Source organism: Gekko japonicus, unplaced genomic scaffold (assembly GCF_001447785.1).
Source record: "Gekko japonicus isolate JY-2015 unplaced genomic scaffold, Gekko_japonicus_V1.1 scaffold3543, whole genome shotgun sequence".
Classification (NCBI taxonomy): domain Eukaryota; kingdom Metazoa; phylum Chordata; class Lepidosauria; order Squamata; family Gekkonidae; genus Gekko; species Gekko japonicus.
This window is the reverse complement of record NW_015163195.1, coordinates 73267-93968: the sequence shown is the minus strand read 5'-3', so window position 1 is coordinate 93968 and position 20702 is coordinate 73267. Positions and strand designations below refer to the sequence as shown.

Below are 20702 nucleotides of genomic sequence, written 5' to 3'. Positions count from 1 at the left end.
GACGAAGTTGGGGAAAGTTCTCTGCAGAGTAGAAGAAAGGTCAGAAGTTCACTAACGTTGCCTGTATGGTTGTTAAAAGGTCAAATAAAATAAAGTTGGATACAGCCGGTGAGGAATCGATTGAGATGGAAATTACTACCAGGGACAGCTGTAATTACTACCCAGGAGGTTTCCATCTCAATAAAACTGGAGCGAGAACCATGGCAGGTTCCTTCAGATTCTGAGGCTGCAAAAGTACAAAGAAGAGAAGGACAGGGGAAATCCTCACAGTGGTGGCCCGTACGGGGACGTCGCCGTGCTGTTCCCGTTACCGAGATTACCGCGTCCAGCGGGGTGGGTACCGCCGGCCCAAAGAACGGAACGAGAAAGACAGCGCACCATGGACGAAGCCAGGAATGAGGTTGGAGGAGCAACCGGAGCAACCCAGGCAAACCCCGCTATAGATATAGTTCAGTTAACCCAGTGGATGGCCGAACGACAGGAACGACTGATGAGTGATTGGATGAGACATCAACAAGAATCACAAGCCATCCTCATACGAGACTTAAGCAAAACCTGGGAACAGGTAAGAGGCTCAGGGGCAGGGGCTGGAGGGGCCCGTACACCTACCTCATTGTTAACTAAACTCACTGCGGAAGACGACGTGGAACTGTTCTTGGAGACCTTTGAACGTACAGCAGAAATTGCGCAATGGCCCCAAGCCCAGTGGTCGTATATATTAGGCCCCTATTTAACAGGAAAAGCCCAATCAGTACTGCGTAGCCTCTCAAAAACACAGCTGGGAGATTATAACACGGTCAAGCAAGCGATACTTGATAGATTTGAAATAACGGAGGAATCCTTTAGACAACGCTTTAGAGCCAGTAAATGGAGAAGTGAGGAAAGACCCAGACTGTGGGTAGCCGAGTTAAGCGAAGCCGCGGAACGTTGGTTAGGGCCGAAGCTCCCCGGGGAGAAGCTAATAGTAAATAAAGTAATATTGGAGCAAGCCACCTTAGCCTTACCAGAAGAGATGAGGGTGTGGGTAATGCGCAATAAGCCACGGACTGCGGAAGAGTTAATTTCGTTAATGGAGAATTTCATGACCGCTGAAACGGGACGGAAAACAATAGAAAAAGGAAAACAGACGGGCACTGGGACCGGGGGTGTGAGAGGAGGTACTCTGGTGCCGGGGCTTGCTGGAAGCATAAACCGGGGAGGAAGAGCCCGCCCCTTCTCGAGGGGTCCTATAACCCCCAGCCAAAATAGACTGGTACTACCGCCACGCCCTTACGCACGTCCAGAGGGAAGTCCCCCTAAGGCCCCTGAAAACAGAGACAAAGTGGGCGGAATGGTGGTGAGTCCAAAGGGGCCCTGTTTCTCCTGTGGCGAAATGGGGCATTTACAAAGGGAATGTCCCCTCATGGAGTGTGAGGGAGCCTGGCCCTTAACTCTCTCGAGCTGGTGTACCCACGGTTGGGCTCCTTTCACGGTAATTGCGCACATGCCCGGGTTGCGGGTAGAAGCGTTGTTAGACTCCGGCAGTTCGATCTCTATGATAAGGGGTGATTTAGCGGCACCCCATTGGCCCATAGTTAGATGGACGCAGATTAACTGCTTTACTCAACATAATCACCAATGGCCTATGGTGCGTATACCAGTAATAATCGAAGGGAAAGCCTATACAATAGAAGCGGCTAAGGTCGCCACTTTGCCTTGTCCATTGCTGCTTGGGAGAGATTTGAAAGCGTTTAAGCAGTTGATTCACCAAGCCTCGGCAGAGGGAACCTTAGGGGGAGTAGTCACTCTCTCGGCCAGTGGAGCAGAAGAGGATAGTGACAGTCCCACTGAGGACTCAACGGAAGAAGAACCAGGAGACAGTGTAGACGGGGAAGGGGACAGCAACCCAGAGGAGGAGTTAGGCGAATGGACAGCAGACCCAAAGTTCCAACAGGAGCAAGAGGAAGATCCTACATTGGAGGCCATGCGGAGACAAGTGGCGGTAAGGGAAAAACAAATAACTAATACCCGGTTAGCTAACCGACTGCCTAGGGTAGAATGTCAGAACGGGGTTTGGTTTAGGAGAGCGCAGGTGGGCACCGGGGGAAGGGAAGTACAACAAATATTGCTTCCTAAATCAAAACGTCTAAAGGTGATGAAGGAAGCTCATGATCATTTATGGGCGGGACACCAAGGTCCGGCTAAAACAATAGCACGAATACTAGAACACTTCTTCTGGCCTACCATGCACCAAGATGTAAAGCAATATTGTATTACGTGCCCAAGCTGCCAAACCCACTCCAACAGATTGCCTAAGGTAGCACCTTTGCAACCTTTACCCCGGATCTCTGAACCCTTTTCCAGAGTAGCCATGGATTTTATAGGACCCTTACCTAGGACCCCGAGGGGAAACCGATTTTTGTTGGTTCTTATGGATTATGCCACTAGATATCCAGAAGCCATACCCTTGAGAACAATGAAGGTGTCTGGAGTAGTCAAAGCTCTCTTCCAACTTTTCTCTAGATTTGGGATACCCAAAGAGCTATTATCGGACCAGGGATCATCCTTTAGAGCTGGGATATTGAAACAATTGTGTAACAATCTAGGAATCAAGCAAATATTCACTTCCCTGTATCATCCCCAGACGGATGGCTTGGTAGAACGGTTCAACCACACTGTCAAGGAAGCCTTAAAGAAAGTAGGTCAAGACCAACCCCAAAAGTGGGATTTATATATTGAACCGTTGCTGTTTGCTTTCAGAGAAACTCCTCAAGCCTCCACAGGTTTCAGCCCCTTTGAGCTAGTCTTTGGGCGCCAACCTAGGGGTATCATGGCCTTAATTGAAGGACAATGGACACAACGGCCTGAGACAACGGCCAAACCACCTGTGGAATATATAGAACAACTGAAAGAGAGACTAAATTGGGCCCATGAACAAGCAAGAGTAAATCTAGTCAAAGCTACGAATATGCAACAAAAATATTACAATAAGAAGGCCAAACTAAGAAATTTTAAGATAGGAGACAAAGTCTTGGTGCATCGCAGAGCCTGTTTACACCCAGGAACCCAAACGTGGGAAGGTCCATTTGAAATAATAAAAGTTTTAGGCCCTGTAACATATAGAGTTCAATGTGGTCAGACAGCTCAAACCATTAGAACATTACATGTGAACCACTTGAAGGAATGGCGAGAGAGAACTCTATTAGGGGAGTCTACTGTAGAGGAAATGCCAGGGTTCCCCACCCATACGAACCTTGCCAAGCAAGAAACGGTGGGACCGGTCCTCAGCACAAGTCTGTCCGAAAAACAAGCAGTAGAGATAGCGGAAGTCTTAAATAAAATACCAGGGGTGTTTTCTACGCAACCAGGCTGCACTACCTGCATCACCCATAAGATTCCCACAGAAGCTCAACAAGTAGCCTGCTCCGTATGGAGACCTATTCCACGGGCTCGCTGGGAAGCGGTAGAAAAAGAAGTGCAGGAGATGCTAAGGTTGGGAGTTATAGAACCTTCCCGTAGTGCCTGGAGAAGTCCCGTGGTGCTAGTTCCCAAACCTGATGGGAGCACTCGTTTTTGTATAGATTATCGAGAAGTCAATCGGGTCTCCAAATTTGACGCCTATCCCATGCCACGCCCGGATGGGCTACTAGAACAACTCGGCAAAGCCAAAGTGATGTCCGCGCTAGATCTTACAAAAGGTTATTGGCAGGTGTTGGTCGATCCAGCAGATAGGGAGAAGACAGCATTTGCCACTCCATCAGGGTTATATCAATTCCTCAGAATGCCTTTTGGGTTACATGGGGCCGCCGCTACTTTCCAGCGATTAGTTGATATGGTGCTATCCCATTGCAAAGGTTTTGCAGCGGCATATATTGACGATATTATTATCTTTAGCCCGGATTGGGGAACGCATTTAAAACATTTGGAAAGTGTGCTCCTGGCATTAAAAGAGGCAGGCCTAACGGCTAATCCCAAGAAAAGTTTAATAGGATTTCAGGAAGTAAAATACCTGGGTTTTGTGGTAGGCGGAGGTATCCTTAAACCTCAACCAGACAAAGTAGTGCACATCCGAGACTTCCCTCTACCCAGTACAAAACGACAATTGAGACGCTTCCTGGGGCTAATTGGCTATTATAGTCGATTTATCCCCCGTTTCGCTTCACGGGCCTCGCTCCTTACAGATATGCTTAAAAATAAAGAACCTAATAAACTCAAATGGACCGAAACCACCTTGAGGTCTTTGCAGGATTTGCAAACAGCTCTCCAGGAAGACGTTCTTTTGCACAACCCTGACTTCTCGAAGCCCTTTATAGTGCAAACAGATGCCTCTGCCACTGGTATTGGGGCTGTGTTAGCCCAAGAAACGGGAAGCGAAGACAGACCCATACTTTTCTTAAGCCGTAAGCTATCCAAGGCGGAATGTAGGTATTCTACTATCGAAAGAGAGGCCTTGGCAGTAAAATGGGCCATCACTACACTTAAATACTATTTGGATCAAAACCCCTTCACGATTATTACTGATCATGCCCCCCTGCAATGGCTCTACCGAATGAAAGATTCTAATGCCCGCATTCAACGTTGGTATTTATCATTGTTACCTTTCAGGTTCGAAATCCGACACCGATCGGGATCGCAACATGCCAACGCAGATTTTTTGTCGCGGCTCTACGAGGACACCGACTCATCCTTGATCACCGGGCAAAGGGGGGGGATGTGTCAGACCCCAGAGACCCAGGGGGCTCTGACTCCTTGCCAAACTCAGACAGAAAGGGCTATACTAGGAGAAAAGGGACAGGCAGAAGACAGGAGCAAGGAGGGCGAAGCAAAATGTAAGAGAAATGGCAGGGCCAGGGTAAAACAGAGAACCTTAGAGGGTAGAATAGATAGAACGACGAAGTTGGGGAAAGTTCTCTGCAGAGTAGAAGAAAGGTCAGAAGTTCACTAACGTTGCCTGTATGGTTGTTAAAAGGTCAAATAAAATAAAGTTGGATACAGCCGGTGAGGAATCGATTGAGATGAAAATTACTACCAGGGACAGCTGTAATTACTACCCAGGAGGTTTTCATCTCAATAAAACTGGAGCGAGAACCATGGCAGGTTCCTTCAGATTCTGAGGCTGCAAAAGTACAACGAAGAGAAGGACAGGGGACATCCTCACACTGCTCTATCCCATGCATAATCTTATAAACCTTGATCATGTCACCCCTCAGCCGTCGTTTCTCCAAGCTAAAGAGCCCCAAGCGCTTTAACCTTTCGTCATAGGGAAAATGTTCCAACCCTTTTATCATTCTAGTTGCCCTTTTCTGCACATTTCCCAATGCTATAATATCCTTTTTGAGGTGTGGTGACCAGAACTGCACACAGTATTCCAAATGAGGTCGCACCATTGATTTATACAGGGGCATTATGATATTGGCTGATTTGTTTTCAGTTCTCTTCCTAATAATCCCCAGCATAGCATTGGCCTTTTTTATTGCAGTCACACACTGTCTCAACATTTTCAGTGAGTTATCTACTACAATTTCAAGATCTCTCTCTTGGTCAGTCTCTGCCAGTTCAGACCCCATCAATGTGTATTTATAGTTAGGATTTTTGGCTCCAATGTGCATCACTTTGCACTTGGCCACATTGAACCCCATTTGCCACATTGACACCCACTCTCCCATCCTCAACATATCCCTTTGGAGTGCCTCACAATCCTCCCTGGTTCTCACCACCCTGAACAACTTCGTATCATCCACAAATTTAGCCAGTTCACTGCTTACTCTCAACTCCAAATCATTAATAAACAAGTTAAAAAGCATCGGACCCAGTTTATTGCCCATTTATACTCACTCTCTTCTTTTCTATTAATTAGCCAGTTTTTGATCCATAAAAGGACTTGTCCTTTTATGGATCAAAAACTGGGTGGTAAGCAGTGGGACTTGTCCTTTTATCCCATGACTATTGAGCTTACTTAGGAGCCTTTGATTAGGAACTTTATGAAAAGCTTTCTGGAAGTCAAGGTAAACAACATCTATTGGGCCCCCCTTGTCCACATGTTTGTTCACCCCCTCAAAGAACACTAACAGGTTAGTGAGACAAGATCTTCCCTTACAGTGTATGCACATTGAAAGCAGGGGGAAACACCCATGCATAAGAGACCTCTTTGTCATCCTGCATTGATTTCCCTCCCTTCAACACTCAGTTTGCTTTCAAGTTTCAGTTTATCTGGGTTTTCTGAGAGTGCTTTTGTGCCGATCTCCTCCTTATTTTGCTTCCAAGCTGAAGGTAATTCAAAAGCATACAGATTCCCTTGGATTTCTCCCCTGCCCTTTTGCTGCCAATCGAAGGTCAGTCCCCTGCCCATATCAAGGTTTTTCCACACACTCTACACCTTCTGCCATCCTCCCTCCTTCATTGGTGCACAAGCTCCAATTTCCTTTTGTTTTTACATTTCCGTGGGGTTTTTTTTTGACAAGCAGCATGAGTCTAATGATATGAGACTATCAGTAGTCTCGAGTCGCTAAATTAAAAAATTAAAATTTCGAGTAGGAGTTTTAAGGGAGCTCTGCGAGGATTTGTTCCCTGCTGGGATTGACTTGAGGGGGGGATCAGAGAGGAAGCAAATGGCAGCATCCTCAGTGCAAAAAAAAAAAGGATTTCAGTGCTGTATTCAAACAAATGAAAGGGGGGTATCATCAGCACAGACGGAAATTGACATGAGGTGTAAAGAGAGAGACACTGGGATGGGAAGTCTAAAGCTTTGAAAACATTTCTCTATTTCATGCTTTAATTAACAAAGTTTTGTTTGTTTGGGGGGGGCATTTTGGCAGACTCTGGAAGCCTAACGTTAAAATGGCAGCTGAACCACATGGACCTTTTACAAACCGCTGAATTTAATAATTTCTTGGGATCAACCTATTTGGAGGACAGAGTGCAATCTGCACAGGATAGGCTGTAAAAAACTGCCAAGATCATGACCAGTGTGCAGTATCAAATTAGAGAGTTGCAAAGAGAAAACCACAAATTTGTGAGAAATGGCAGGAAATTAGCATTATTATGCAGTTGTGCTAGGGCATTGGAGAAAATTCCTCCTTTTTTCCAGTTTAGTGGTACAAGACTAAAAAAAAGCTCTCCAGAGCTTCTGCCAGAGGATTCCTCCCCCACAGAAATTGCAGCCCTGTGCAATGTGTGGTGGAGTTGCAGCTGACTTTGCACAGGCACACCCACACACATACGTTGCTAATGATCACAGCTTGCAGTACCAGTGTCAGTGGGTTCTACCGTGCATTCTGTAAACTCAATATGTTTCCCAATATTATAGGACTGTCTCTTTCCCACTTTTCACAATGGTTGATAACACAGCAGAGAATCCGCTCGTGCTCGGCAATATGCAAAATGGGGCTTCACAGCTGCTTGTCAATTTTAAAAAAAAAGTCTGGTCAGTTTCAACATCAAGTTTCCCCCCTTTGCCCTGTTCTTTTCTGTTCCCTTTCATTCAATGAACTAATCCTACAGTGCATGTGTAAAACCTGAACCACGGGGATTTAAAGGAATGCACTTCCTGGATGCTACTGCACATTTCCAATAGAGCAATTGCATTAAAAAAACAAACTTGGATGCCACACACACCCCCTCACATGTCACAAGTGACATTCCACCCCAATTTAGAAAAACATGTTTAAAAAAAATTGTAGCTGCAGAATAAATACAGCGGAGGGAAAGAATTGAGCGTAGTACAGGCACAGAATCCGAAGTATAAGTATATATATAAATAAGTCAAGACTAAAGGCTTACTGCTCTGAAAATCTGCAGTAAAATATGCATTTGTAATGGGCTGGTCTCTGTTCTCCATTCTTGTTTATCTTTCTGTCTCAGAAAAATATGAGCAGTTTCTGCTAGAAAGCGACTCACCTTTGCACATGGATGGATGGATGGCTTCTCCTCCAGTTCAGCTCCAGTTCACGTTGGCAAGGGAAACCCCATGGCCTTTCACTGCCCCTGCTGCTAGACTGCAAAGTCAGAGTGGAGATATCACTTAGCCTGAAGACTACAGCGTGGCAGTGATTGGTCATCCCCAAACGTGGACTCTACAGTCAGTCTGGAAGGTCTCTCTCCATCTTCAGCATGAAGAGCATGTCCCTGTAACCAGTTTGTATAAGACTGAGGTGGATTGGAAGTGAGAATACATTACTTGGCCTGGGGTCCTTGGGGATGAACCTCAGTTGGAAACCCCCAGGAAATGGTGTGTAATTGCTTGAACTTTCGAGAATTGGTGGCTCACCTGGGGCTTTTATGCAGACTCAGTGAAGCCATACACAATGGATATTGCCTCATAGTGCCAGGGGATACACAACTTGTGCCCACAGAGGTCTCCAGTACATGTGAAGCATAGTATAGCCTCTGCTTGGCATGCTTGGCATGCTTGGCATGCAGACGGTCCCAGGCTCAATCCCTGGCATCTCCCGTTAGAAGAACAGCAAGTGACACGGACAGCTGCATGAGACCCTGGAGAGTGGATTCCAGCATCAGGGTCTTCTTCTCCAGGGAGTGCTCCCTTCTCATTGGGTGGCCAAAGTATTTGAGCTTCAGTTTCATTATCTGGCCTTCCAGGGAACAGTCAGAGTTGATTTCTTTTAGGATTGACTGATTTGATCTTCTTGCAGTCCAAGGGACTCTCAAGAGTCTTCTCCAGCACCACAGTTCAAAAGAATCTATTCTTCGGCGCTTGGCCTTCCTTATAGTCCAACTCTCGCAGCCATACATGACTCCTGGGAATACCATTGCTTTGACCACGCAGACTTTTGTTGGCAGGGTGATGTCTCTACTTTTGATCACGCTGTTTAGGTGCGCCATCGCTTTCCTCCCAAGGAGCAGGCATCTTTTAATTTCATGGCTGCTGTCACCGTCTGCGGTGATCTGGGATCTTCGCATGATGTACTCTGCATATATATTAAATAAGCAAGGTGACAATATACATCCTTTTCCTATGCTGATTCAAAACGAGGCCACTTCATGTTCTTATGTGTTCAGCATCACCCACCACTTGTTTGGGGGCAGCAAACCCCCACATTCCTCTCATGGAGTTTCTCTGTGGGTAGGAGGACAAGGGGTGAATTGCTGTCAAGCCCTTCTCATGGGGTTTTGAGCTCTGGGTTGGGAAATACCCAGTGGTTTTGGTGGTGGATCCCGAGGAGGTGATGGTTTGGGGAGGGGAGGGACTTCAATGGGGCAGAGTGCTGGGCCGGCACAACCCATTCAGAACCAGGCCAGGACAGTCCTGGATCTAGAGTAGGGTTTAGGGGTGTGCAGGAACGACAAATATATATCTTTGCGGGGGTCTCTTGTGGATCCAGAACTAGTGTGGTAGCGGAAAAGGGCAGTGAGTAAGTCTGGCATCCCTGGAGTGTGAGAGCTCAAAATTGCACAGTTGCAATAGGTCCCCCCCCCACCCCTGGGCTAGATTGTAGGAGCAAAGTGAGAGGCTGCCAGGCTCCTTAGCAGGATCACACCACATACAAAGGCTTCTTGAAAAGATAAGTGTTTTATTGGTCGTCCATTACTAAAGGACAAGTATACAGCTTGTGTCAGGAATGACCTGCAATATGATGGCCACTGACATATAGTAAAATCAAACAACCCCCCCCCCCCATAAGCCAAAGCCAATGAATATATTTCCTTGTGTGCGGGCTGAAGCTGAGCAAGCAAGCAGATGAGCACATAAGCAGTTAAGGTTCCCAGGCCGGTTAATTTGCAAGAGATAGAATTCAGAAGCTAGACAGGGTTGAGCTGGGAAAGAAGAGGAGGAGGTGCAACCCTCCACATTCCAACTCTGTGACAGGGCTACCCGACAGAGGTGCAGCAACTAGGCAGAGCCTCCAAAGAGCAACGCAGATAGTGCATGTTAGACCCAAGATTCCATTTAGCAGAAGATTCTCTCAGAGTTATTGGTGGCAGCGGGGCATGGAGCAGGGGGGTCATTGGGGGTGTTTGTGAATTTCCTGTGTCGTGCAGGGGGTTGGACTAGATGATCCCAGAGGTGCCTTCCAACTCTATGATTCTAGAACATAAGAACATAAGAGAAGCCAATGTTGGATCAGGCCAATGGCCCATCCAGTCCAACACTCTGTCACAGAGTAGCCAAAAATACCAGGGGCCATCAGGAGGTCCAGCAGTGGGGCAAGGACACTAGAAGCCCTCCCACTGTTGCCCCCCCCCAAGCACCAGGAATACAGAACATCCCTTGCCCCAGACATGAGAGCATAAGAGACGCCAATGTGGGATCAGGCCGATGGCCCATCCAGTCCAACACTCTGTCCCATGGTGGCCAAAAATACCAGGTGCCATCAGGAGGTCCAGCAGTGGGGCAAGGACACTAGAAGCCCTCCCACTGTTGCCCCCCCCCAAGCACCAGGAATACAGTGCATCACTTGCCCCAGATATAAGAACATAAGAGAAGCCAATGCTGGAGCAGGCCAATGGCCCATCCAGTCCAACACTCTGTCACACAGTGGCCAAAAATACCAGGTGCCCTCAGGAGGTCCACCAGTGGGGCAAGGACACTAGAAGCCCCTCCCACTGTAGCCTCCCCCCCCCATGCACCAAGATTCTATGAGTTTGTTTTTGGCACCCACGAAGAGCCAGGGAAGGGACACTGTCACCACACAGAGATGTGGGACAGCCATAGGTTTGCGAGTCTCCTGGGGATGAACCCAAAGGAGCCAGAGGGGCTTACAAGTCTGTTCCTTTTGCAGACATATTTTATATAAAAAGGTGTAATGTCCTGTTCTATAGACTTGGGTTGGTGTCCTGAAATGACACCTCACCCCACAAGATGTAGAGTTCTGGAAGAGGAATGTCTAATTAGCACTCTGCTCATGTTCAGTGGTTGGCTGTTACCAGGATCCTCTCGTGTGCATGCCTACGCATCCCCATATGTGCACACTCTGATCCAGGTGGCTGCTGATGTTGGGATACCCCCACCCCAATAGAGCTGGAAAGAGAGAAAGAGAGAGAGAGAGAGAGACCTCTAGCAAGTACAAGTAAACTTTATTGACTAACGAGTGGACAGAAAAGGCAAGAAAGTAGAAGTATTTAACAGCCACTGCAGTTCAATTTCAGCCACTAAATACGAATCAGATCCTAGTGAGATGCTTAGAACTGGGCATTCAGCAAAGGACATGAAGTCTGGGCCCTCCTTCAACCAGCCAGTTTGGTGTAGTGGTTCAGTGCGCGGACTCTACTCTGGGAGAACCGGGTTTGATTCCCCCACTCCTCCACTTGCACCTGCTGAATGACCTTGGGCAAGCCGTAGTTCTGATAAGAGCTGTTCTCGCAAAAGAGCAGTTTCTGCCAAGAGTTCTCTCAGCCCCACCTACCTCACAGGGTGTCTGTTGTGAGGAGGGGAAGGCGAAGGAGTTTGTAAGCCGCTTTGAGACACCTTTGGGTAGTGAAGGGCGGGGTATAACACAGGGTCTCTGTTGTGGGAATGGGAAGGGAAAAGAGTTAGTAAGCCGCTCTGAGACTCCTTTGGGTAGTGAAGGGTGGGGTATAAATCCAATCTCCTCCTCCTCCTCCTCCTCCTCCTCTTCTTCCTCTTCCTCTTATCTTCTTCTTGGCATATAAGAGCTTTTCTTATTTCCCCCCCATTCTTTTTATTCTGACTCCTTTGTAATTTTCTTAATTCCTGGCTTTCATTTCCGTTCAGCTACTGACTTGGTGTGTTCCCGACTGCTTCAATATGTCCTGCTATAGCAAAATGAGAGAACAGTGAACACCGGAGATTTCAAAATTCTGGAGCCAGTAGCTCTCCAGGGGAGCGACACTGACAAATACCACAGAATGCCCTAATTTCTAGTGTGGTGACCATTGTTCCCGCTAAGCTGTGGAACCTTGTGAGCAAAAGTTCTATTCACCTCCTTGTTGCGGAGGCTGTAGATGAGGGGGTTCAACATCGGGGGGCTTATGCAGAACATGATGGAGACCAGGGTGTCAATCTCCAAGGAGTACCCGGTGCTTGGTCTATTGTAGTTCAGTAGCCCATTTCCGTAGTAAACGGTGACAACAGTTAGGTGAGAAGCACAAGTGGAAAAAGCTTTGCGCTTGCCGGTTGTGGAACGGATCTTCAAGATGGAGGACAGGATGAAGGCGTAGGAGAGGATCGTGAACAGGAAGGGGGCCACGCCCACAAAAAGGCTGGCAATACCTAACACCATTTCTATGGCCTGTGTATCGCTGCAAGAAATCTTCATCAGTGCGGGGAGATCACAGAAGACGTGATGAATCTGGTTGACTCCACAAAATAGCAACTTGGAGCTGAGAGCTGTATGGAGAGCAGAGTCTAAGAAGCCCCAGACCCAGGTGGAAAAGGCTAAAATGGCACACACCTTGGTGCTCATGAGCAGGGAGTAATGCAAAGGCTTGCAGATGGCAACATAGCGGTCATAGGCCATGATACCCAGCAATGCAGCCTCTGTCCCTGTGAAAGACATCAAGAAGAACATCTGGGCCATGCACTGGTTGTACGTGATGGTCTGTCGCTGGCACAAGAAGTTCACCAAGATCTTGGGGACCGTGACGGAGGAGAGGCAAATATCTAAGCAGGAGAGGTGGCTGAGGAAGTAATACATGGGGCTCTGGAGGCTGGAATCCAGTTGAATTAGAATAAATATCGTGAGGTTCCCCAGCACGGTGACCAAGTAAATGACTAGGAATGGCAGGAAGAGGTAGATGTGGCTGTTCGGAATGCTGGAGAAACCCAGGAAGACAAATTCCACCACTCGCGTCTGATTCCTCACTCCCATTGAGAGCTCTGGACTCACCTGCAAGGAGAGAAAGATGGGTGGAGAAAACACATCTTAGGTACTGTGATGAGCGACACCTCTGAGCATCGGTTTGGCAATCCTCAAGTCGATTAAAGCTGCATGTTGTTATGAGGAACAATTGTTGCTCAGGAAAAGGAACTGTGGAAGTTTTGTCCCCCTGCAATTTCTGCCCCCAAGACTTCCCTGTTCTTAACTCACTTCTTCCTCTCACTCTCTCCACCAGATATCCCCATTCTTTTGCTGGTGCAGCTGAACACCTTTGGAGGAGGACAAAACTGCAGGCTGATTTTATCCATCAAAAGATCATCCTGTCCTCTGTCTCATCTATCATGTATCTAGTGATGCAACACTTCTAAACTACCCCAAATCACACCACCTGGAGGAATTGTCCTCTATCTTTCACAATATAGTCAGGCATGCCCCAAGGCACCCTCCCTGGCTCTCCCACAAGGTCTCCCCGCAGTCTGCTTCCCCCTTCGACTCCTTCCTTAGATACATTTATTCATTCTGCTGCTTCAAGCCCTAGGTTTCCATGACCCCGCCCTTAGCTACTTCTTTTCCTACTTGCAAATTCCTCTTCTTTCCCCTGGTCCATCGGGGTGGGGTGGGGAGAAGTGTGTCCTTTCCCTTTTCTTATGGTATCTCACTACCTTATAATCTAAATGCACTTGTCCGTGGGTGACTTCGTCCACTCCCACGGTGTTCCTTCATCACCACCTTCACACGGATGACACCCGGCTCTGCCTCTGAGCTTTCTCCCTCCTTCCAGCCCTGCATCTCCCGTTGTCAGTCTGAGATTTCCACTTGGATGTCTGCGCTGCCATTGCAAAATCTCCGGCTCTCAGTATATTTCCCGCACTCAACCTTCTCTTTCCTCCCGAGCCCTCTTCTCTACCACATATACAATGCCAGGGTCACCATCCTCCCCACATCCAAGACTCTTGTTGCTCTTTTCCTCCTCATTTAGTGTCTCCAAATAATGCTCCTTTTTTCACCTGCTGTTACTTATGCCTGGAAATTTCTCCCACAATACTGGTATGCCTCCACCTCTCTCACTTTTTGTAAATCCATTGAGAATACACACTTTTTGAAGATGGACAAAACTTATAAAAGGACGTTGAAAATGAAAAGGAATGGATGGTACTTTCTACCATATGTGATGAACATGTACAAAGATGAAGAAATATTGGAAAGAAATACATGCATTTTACCTGAGAATATTGAAACAAAATTCGTGAGAGCTATTCAGCTATATGATAACGGCGGCCAGAGTTATTCTAGCAACAAAATGGAAAGCAGAAGAATGCCCAAATGGAGAGAACTGGAAGGATAAATTAGCTGAATCTGCAGCAATGGAAAAACTAACAAGCAATGTAAATAGAAGACTGATTAAAGAATTTCAGAAGAAATGGAAATCCTATTATTCACATTTCATGTCATAATCAGGGAGAAAAGATATAATTCACTGAAGATGTTATGTATAAATTAAATGGGGATATAGTCAATAATATATGTAGCATGATTTTATACTTTAATCACCATCAGATTAATATTGTTTGAGGTTTGGTAAACTGGTAATTTTAATTTATCACAGCCCTTCTTATCTATAAAGTATATAACAAATGAAAATCGAAAGAGATTTAAAATATATATTGTTTATTCTTTTTCCTAATTATTTTTCTGCCCTCTTGAGGTAACTGTAATTGCAAATGCCTTGTTATAAATGAAAATGAATGAGATGGGAGAAAAATATGTATTTGTTTTTGATACAATATGTGTATTATGGTTGTCCTAGATAAATGTAAATATTCTGTATAATCTTTTAATTTTTCTAAATAAATACTTTTCATCCTTTTGGTTTTTGTACCCTCAATATTCTTTTAAAATAAAAATTTTAAAAAGATAATACACACTTTTCCTGTGAAGCATTAGGTCAAATATTTTAACTTCTCTCTGCTTTGGAAACTAAATGTAAGAATTTGAAACTGGAAGCCATACACGTTTTCCCCTTGCCCTAGTCGTTCCCTCTCACTTTTCACTTTTTGCTTTCGTTTCACCTTTAGATGGGAGACTCTTTGGTGAAGTGACTTTCTATCTTCTACTCTGTAATGGGCCATACTATTATTATTGACAATGGTTATGATGATAAAGGTAAGGGATGAAGGTCTACTTGAAGATGATCATCCAAGGATCAGTGGGATTTGCAGAAAATCCCAATAGAAGAAGACGACGACTACGTTTTCATATCCCACTTTTCTGTACCCTAATGAGCCTGCAAGGACTGCAAGGAGATCACATCAGTCAATCCTAAAGGAAATCAACCCTGACTGTTCCCTGGAAGGTGAGATACTGAAGCTGAAGCTTAAGTACATTGGCCACCAAATGAGAAGGGATCACTTCCTTGAGAAGAAGACCCTGGGCCTGGGAAAGACTGAAGGTACAAGAAGAAGGGGATGACAACGGATGAGATGGTTAGACAGTGTTATCAATGCAACGAACATGAAATTAAGCAAACTCCGGAGCACGACGGAAGTCAGGAGGGCCTGGCGTGATGTGGTCCATGGTGTCACGAAGAATTGGACTCGACTGTGCGACTGAACAACAACAACAACAATGAGCCTCAAAGCAGCTTACAATTCGCCATCCCTTCTGCTCCCCACAACAGGCACCATGTGAGGCAGGTGGGGCTGAGAGTGTTTTGAGAGAACTGGACTGGCCCATGTGGAGGAGGAGTGGGGAATCCAGATTACAGTCTGCCATTCCTAACCACCACACCCCGCTGGCTGTCGTGACAAAAGCCAAGGAAGTGCTCAGTAGCTGAGAATCAACCTGCAGTAGACCTCCCTGAATCCTGTCAAAGCCTTATTGAGATATATGTCAGAGTGATAGAGGTAGCAAGCAGTTACTATAGATCAGTTTGATCTGTTTGTCAGACCTAGCTGTCATGCTAGTAATCATGTAATTACAGCCAGGTGTTTCTAGCAGGTGTTGCACTTTCAGGTCTTGTTAGAGTTAGTGATTACATCACCCTGTTAGAGATTGGCTGGGGTTTAGCATAATAGCTATCAGCTTAGTAAGCTGGAGGGGACTCAGTTCTCATAGACTAAGGCACGGCATGCTGTTCAATAGCCTGTAAATATCTCTGTATATATTCACCTTTATAACTATATAAACTCTCTGTGCACCTTCATAACTGGTCAGTTGCCCACTTCTTATTTACAACACCCAATAAGCCTAAACTAGGTTTGTGACTGATTGTGTTCAAGGGGGCAAAGATAAAAAGTGAAGGGAATAGGCAGTAATGAAAATAGCAGAGTGGAGAAAAGCAGGCACCAAAAGGCGTGTTCTTCTACAACCCAGGTGCACTGCAGAATTACAAGAATGAAAGAGCCAGAAGATCTAATCAAGCCAATTTAGTGCTTTGATCAAGCTGATTACCATCTGCATTGTCCCTTTGCATCCTTTACACGCCTTCTTTACAACACCTCTCCCGTCTTCTGACTAGGATCAAAGCACTCAGAGATATACATTTCTCATGTCCAACGAAAGCATCTTTGACTCTCCAAAGCTCGTGCCTTGAAACCCTTGTTGGTCTCTAAGGTGCTACTAGATTTGAATCTGTTCTATTGCAGACCAACACAGCTGTCCTCCGAAGAAACAGAGCTAACAGAGTACCTAACGGAGGGAGGCTTGACTCTCAAAAGCTTCTATCCCTGAAACCTTTGTTGGTCTCTTAAGGTGCTAGTGGACTCCAACCAAGAAGAGAATCATGACAACTTACCTCTTGTTGGTGCAAATGTTCAAAAATTCTCCTTGAAATTCTTCTTCTCGTTGACCTTAGCAAGCTGTTGTGGTCAGTGAATGAATGTAGTGAATAAATTCAGCATCCAGAATGGTTTAGCTCCATCAAAACCTGTGGGGAAGCAAGTAAACTTCATGGCATGGCAGGTGATTGCAGCGGGTGCAATATTAAGGTGGTACATATGACCTCCAGAGGTTATGAATTTATAAGCTGTCACCGGCCTATTCGTGAACAGAAGAACAGAAGAGGAGCTCTAGTGGATCAGACCTGTGGTCAATCTAATACAGCACAGGGTCTCACACAGAAGACAAACAGATGGATTCAGGTGGGTCACTGTGCTAGTCTGAAGCAGCGGAACAAAGTTTGAGTCCACTGGCTTCTTGAAGACCAACAACATTTAATTCTGGTATAAGCTGTCATGTGCATGTGATAACAACGTAAGAACATAAGAGATGCCAATGTTAGATCAGGCCAATGGCCCATCTAGTCCAACACTCTGTGTCACACAGTGGCTAAAAATACCAGGTGCCATGAGGAGGTCCAGCAGTGTGGCCAGGACACTAGAAGCCCTCCCACTGTTGCCCCCCCAAGCACCAAGAATACAGAGCATCCCTTGCCCCAAACCGAGAGTTCCTATCTGTATCTTGTGGCTTATAGCCACTGATGGACTTCTGCTCCATATGCTTATCTAATTCCCTCTTGAAGCCGTCCATGCTTGTAGCTGCCACCACCTCCTGTGGCAGTAAATTCCATGGGTTCTGAAGAATCCCATGTGATCTTAAGAATTCTATGTGATCTGAACCTCCTGTGGCAGTGAATCCCATGTGTTCTGAAGAATCCCATGTGATCTGAAGAATTCTATGTGATCTGAAGAATTGTGTATGCACACAAAAGCTGATACCCAGAATTAAACTTTTTTGATCTTAAAAGGTGCCCCTGGACTCAAACTTTGTTCAGAAGCCAAACAGTTCCCCTGAAGGGCCGATGAACAGTACGGAGAGGCTGAGACCTTCCTCTGATGCTGCCAGCCAGCCCTGGTCTTCAGAGGTTTGCTGCCTCGGTATATGGATGCTCCCTTCAGTAGCCTCTGATGGATCTCTCCTCCCTGAATCTGTCCAACCTCCTTCCAAAGCCGTCTGTACTGGTTGCCATCGCTACATCCACCTGCAGTGGATCCCACAGTGTAAGTACGTAATGAGTACAGAAGTATTTCCTTTTGTCTGTCCTGAATCTACTGCCACTATCTCCATCGGATACGTTTTGTTTTGTATAGTGGTTAGGAGAGCGGACTCTAATCTGGGAGAACCGGGTTTGATTCCCCACTATTCCACATGCAGCTGCTGGTGTGCCCTTGCGTCAGTCACAAGCTCTCTCAGAGCTTTCCTCTCAAGAGCAATTCTCTCAAGAGCTCTCTCAGCCCCACCTACCTCACAGGGTGTCTGTTGTGGAGAGGGGAAGGGAAAAGAGACTGTAAGCCTCTCTGAGACTCCAAGCCAACCTCCCCTCTCATTCCTCTTCTCTGAGTGCTGGTATTATGAGATGGAGAGAAAACGTTGTCTCCTTCTACTTTCTGCACCCATACAGAATTTTATAAACCTCTACCAGGTACCCCATTAACTGTTTTCCTTCCAAGAAGAGAAAAGAAGAGGGTAGATTTATACCCGACCTTTCACTACCAAAAGGAGTCTCAGAGCAGTTTACTATCTCCTTCCCTTCCGCTCCCCACAACAGACACCTTGTGAAGTTGGTGGTGATGAGAGAGCTCTTTTGAGGACTGCTCTTGAGAGAACAGCTCTGAAAGAACTTGTGACTTCCCATCCCAGTCTCATTACATCTCATCCTAATTTCATTCCGCGCTGATGATCCCCCTTTTATTTTGTTTGCATTTTAAAATCGTAGCTGCAGAATAAATACAGCGGAGGGAAAGAATTGTGCGTAGTGCAGGCACAGAATTCGAAGACACGATTAAAGGTTTACTGCTCTGAAAATCTGCAGTAAGATGTGCATTTGTAATGGACTGACCTCTGTTCTCCATTCTTGTTTATCTTTCTGTCTCAGAAAAATATGAGTAGTTTCTGCTAGAAAGCGACTCACTTTTGCACATGGACGGATGGATGCCTTCTCCTCCCGTTCAGCTCCAGTTCATGTTGGAAAGGGAAACCCCACGAACTTTCACTGCCCCTGCTGCTAGACTGCAAGGTCAGAGTGGAGAAATCGCTCAGCCTGAAGACTACAGCGTGACAGTGATTGGTCATCCCCAAGCATGGACCCTACAGTCAGTTTGGAAGGTCTCTTTCCATCTTCGACATGAAGAGCATGTCCCTGTAACTAGTTTGTACGAGACAGGTTGTATAAGACCTGGATTAGAAGTGAGAATACTTTACTTGGCCTGGGGGCCATGGGGATGAACCTCAGATGGAAACCCACTGGGAATGGTGTGTAATTGCTGGAACTTTTGAGAATTGGTGGCTCACCTGGGGCTTTTTAGCAGACTCAGAGAAGCCATACACAATGGGTATTGCCTCATCGTGTCAGGGGATACACAGCTTGTATCCAAAGAGGAGTCCAGAACATGTGAAGCATAGCCTAGCCTGATGGCTTTGGGGAAACAACATTGTGTTGTAAACTTACTCCCAGGGAGTTCTGCCTTACTTGAAATCTTTTTTTTAATGTGTGTGATATACATTTGTTTTATTAAACATACCCCACAGACATACAGACAAACACTAACATTACTAAACACAAACATAAAATGGGACCATCCCTTCATACTTTGGGTAAAGAATTTGTTATCCATATATCTAAAATCATAAAACTTATCTCTATACCATATGATACTGTCCAAACTTTGCACAATATTTAATATAATGTTCTTATTAACCTTTATTTTGGTTATGACACGTTTCAATACCTCAGTTCTTCAAACCAGTGATAAAGTCTTGACCTTGTTTGTTCAAATTTGTCCTCTCTGTGTCCTTTCAAGGTTAAAGTTATTTTATCCATTTCAGCAACTTCCAGTAATTTGTTTATTAGTTACTTGAAATCTTCTTCCCAGTTCAGTCTGCAAACTCGTGTGCTCCCAAGAACTGAGACCAGCAATCTGACCCTCTCTTAGTCTGTCTGAAGACTATTCCTGCATCTTTGTGTCTTCAACTGCATATCACGAGCTTCCGGATGCAACCCTGCCTTGTCTATCACACCTTGCTTTCTGATCAGGTTCTGATCCATTGTTGGTCTAATCCTGTTGTTCTAATCCTCCCTAACAAATCAGGGCAGAGTTCTACAGAAATGGTTCCACTACAAGGACAGTTCCCATGAACTTATCTATTTGCTGAGGGAGGGTCATGCAACAAGGCTTCCTGATGCGAACACACGTGAAACTGCTGTGTACTGATTCGGACCCTTGGTCCATCAAGGCCAGCACTGTCTAGTTCAGGGGTGTCAAACTCATTTGTAATAAGGGCCAGATCTGCCATAAATGGGACTTTGTCAGGCCAGGCCATATTTGTCATAAAATGTAATACTAGGTATTGGAGATAAAAGGACACAGACACATTTTAGGAAGGATGTTGACAAGCTCGAGCGTGTCCAGAAGAGGGCAACCAGGATGATGAGAGGGTTGGAATCCAAGTCTTGTGAGGAAAGGCTGAAAGAGTTGGGTCTGTTTAGCCTGGGAAAGAGAAGGCTTAGAGGGGACACGATTGTGGTCTTCAGGTATTTGAAGGGCTGTCATGTAGAAGATGGAGCAGATCTAGTCTCTCTTGCTCCGGATTGCAAGACTGGATCTAATGGGTGGAAATTACAAGGGAGTCGTTACTGGCTAAATATCAGGAGAGACTTCCTAACTGTTAGAGTGGTTGAGGAGTGGAACAGTCTGCCTCGGGAGGGGGTGGATGCTCCTTCGCTGGATGTTTTCAAGCGGAGGCTGGACGAACCTCTATCGGGTACGTTGTAGGTATGTAGGGGATGGACTAGATGACCTGCAAGGTCCCTTCCAACTCTAACATTCTATGATTCTATGAGAGAGAGAGAGAGAGAGAGAGAGAGAGAGAGAGAGAGAGAGAGAGAGAGGTGGAAAGAATGAAAGAGGTGGAGAGAAAGAGAGAGACCAATTT

The 20702-nt window shown here is 45.9% G+C and overlaps 2 protein-coding genes across 2 annotated transcripts in view; both read right to left on the bottom strand.

Annotated features, from left to right (window-relative positions):
* Positions 1–1083, bottom strand: part of LOC107106933 (olfactory receptor 8D1-like) — a 5636-nt gene extending 4553 nt beyond the window's left edge. Inside the window, exon 1 of the mRNA XM_015407148.1 lies at positions 1005–1083. Within this exon, the coding sequence (XP_015262634.1) occupies positions 1005–1083 (79 nt within the window). The remainder of the gene's footprint in view (positions 1–1004) is intronic.
* Positions 1084–11807: 10724 nt separating this feature from the next.
* On the bottom strand, positions 11808–12764 carry LOC107106931 (olfactory receptor 5B12-like). The gene has a single exon (XM_015407147.1). The coding sequence runs from the start codon at positions 12762–12764 to the stop codon at positions 11808–11810; it is 957 nt and encodes a 318-aa protein (XP_015262633.1).
* Positions 12765–20702: the final 7938 nt, after the last annotated feature.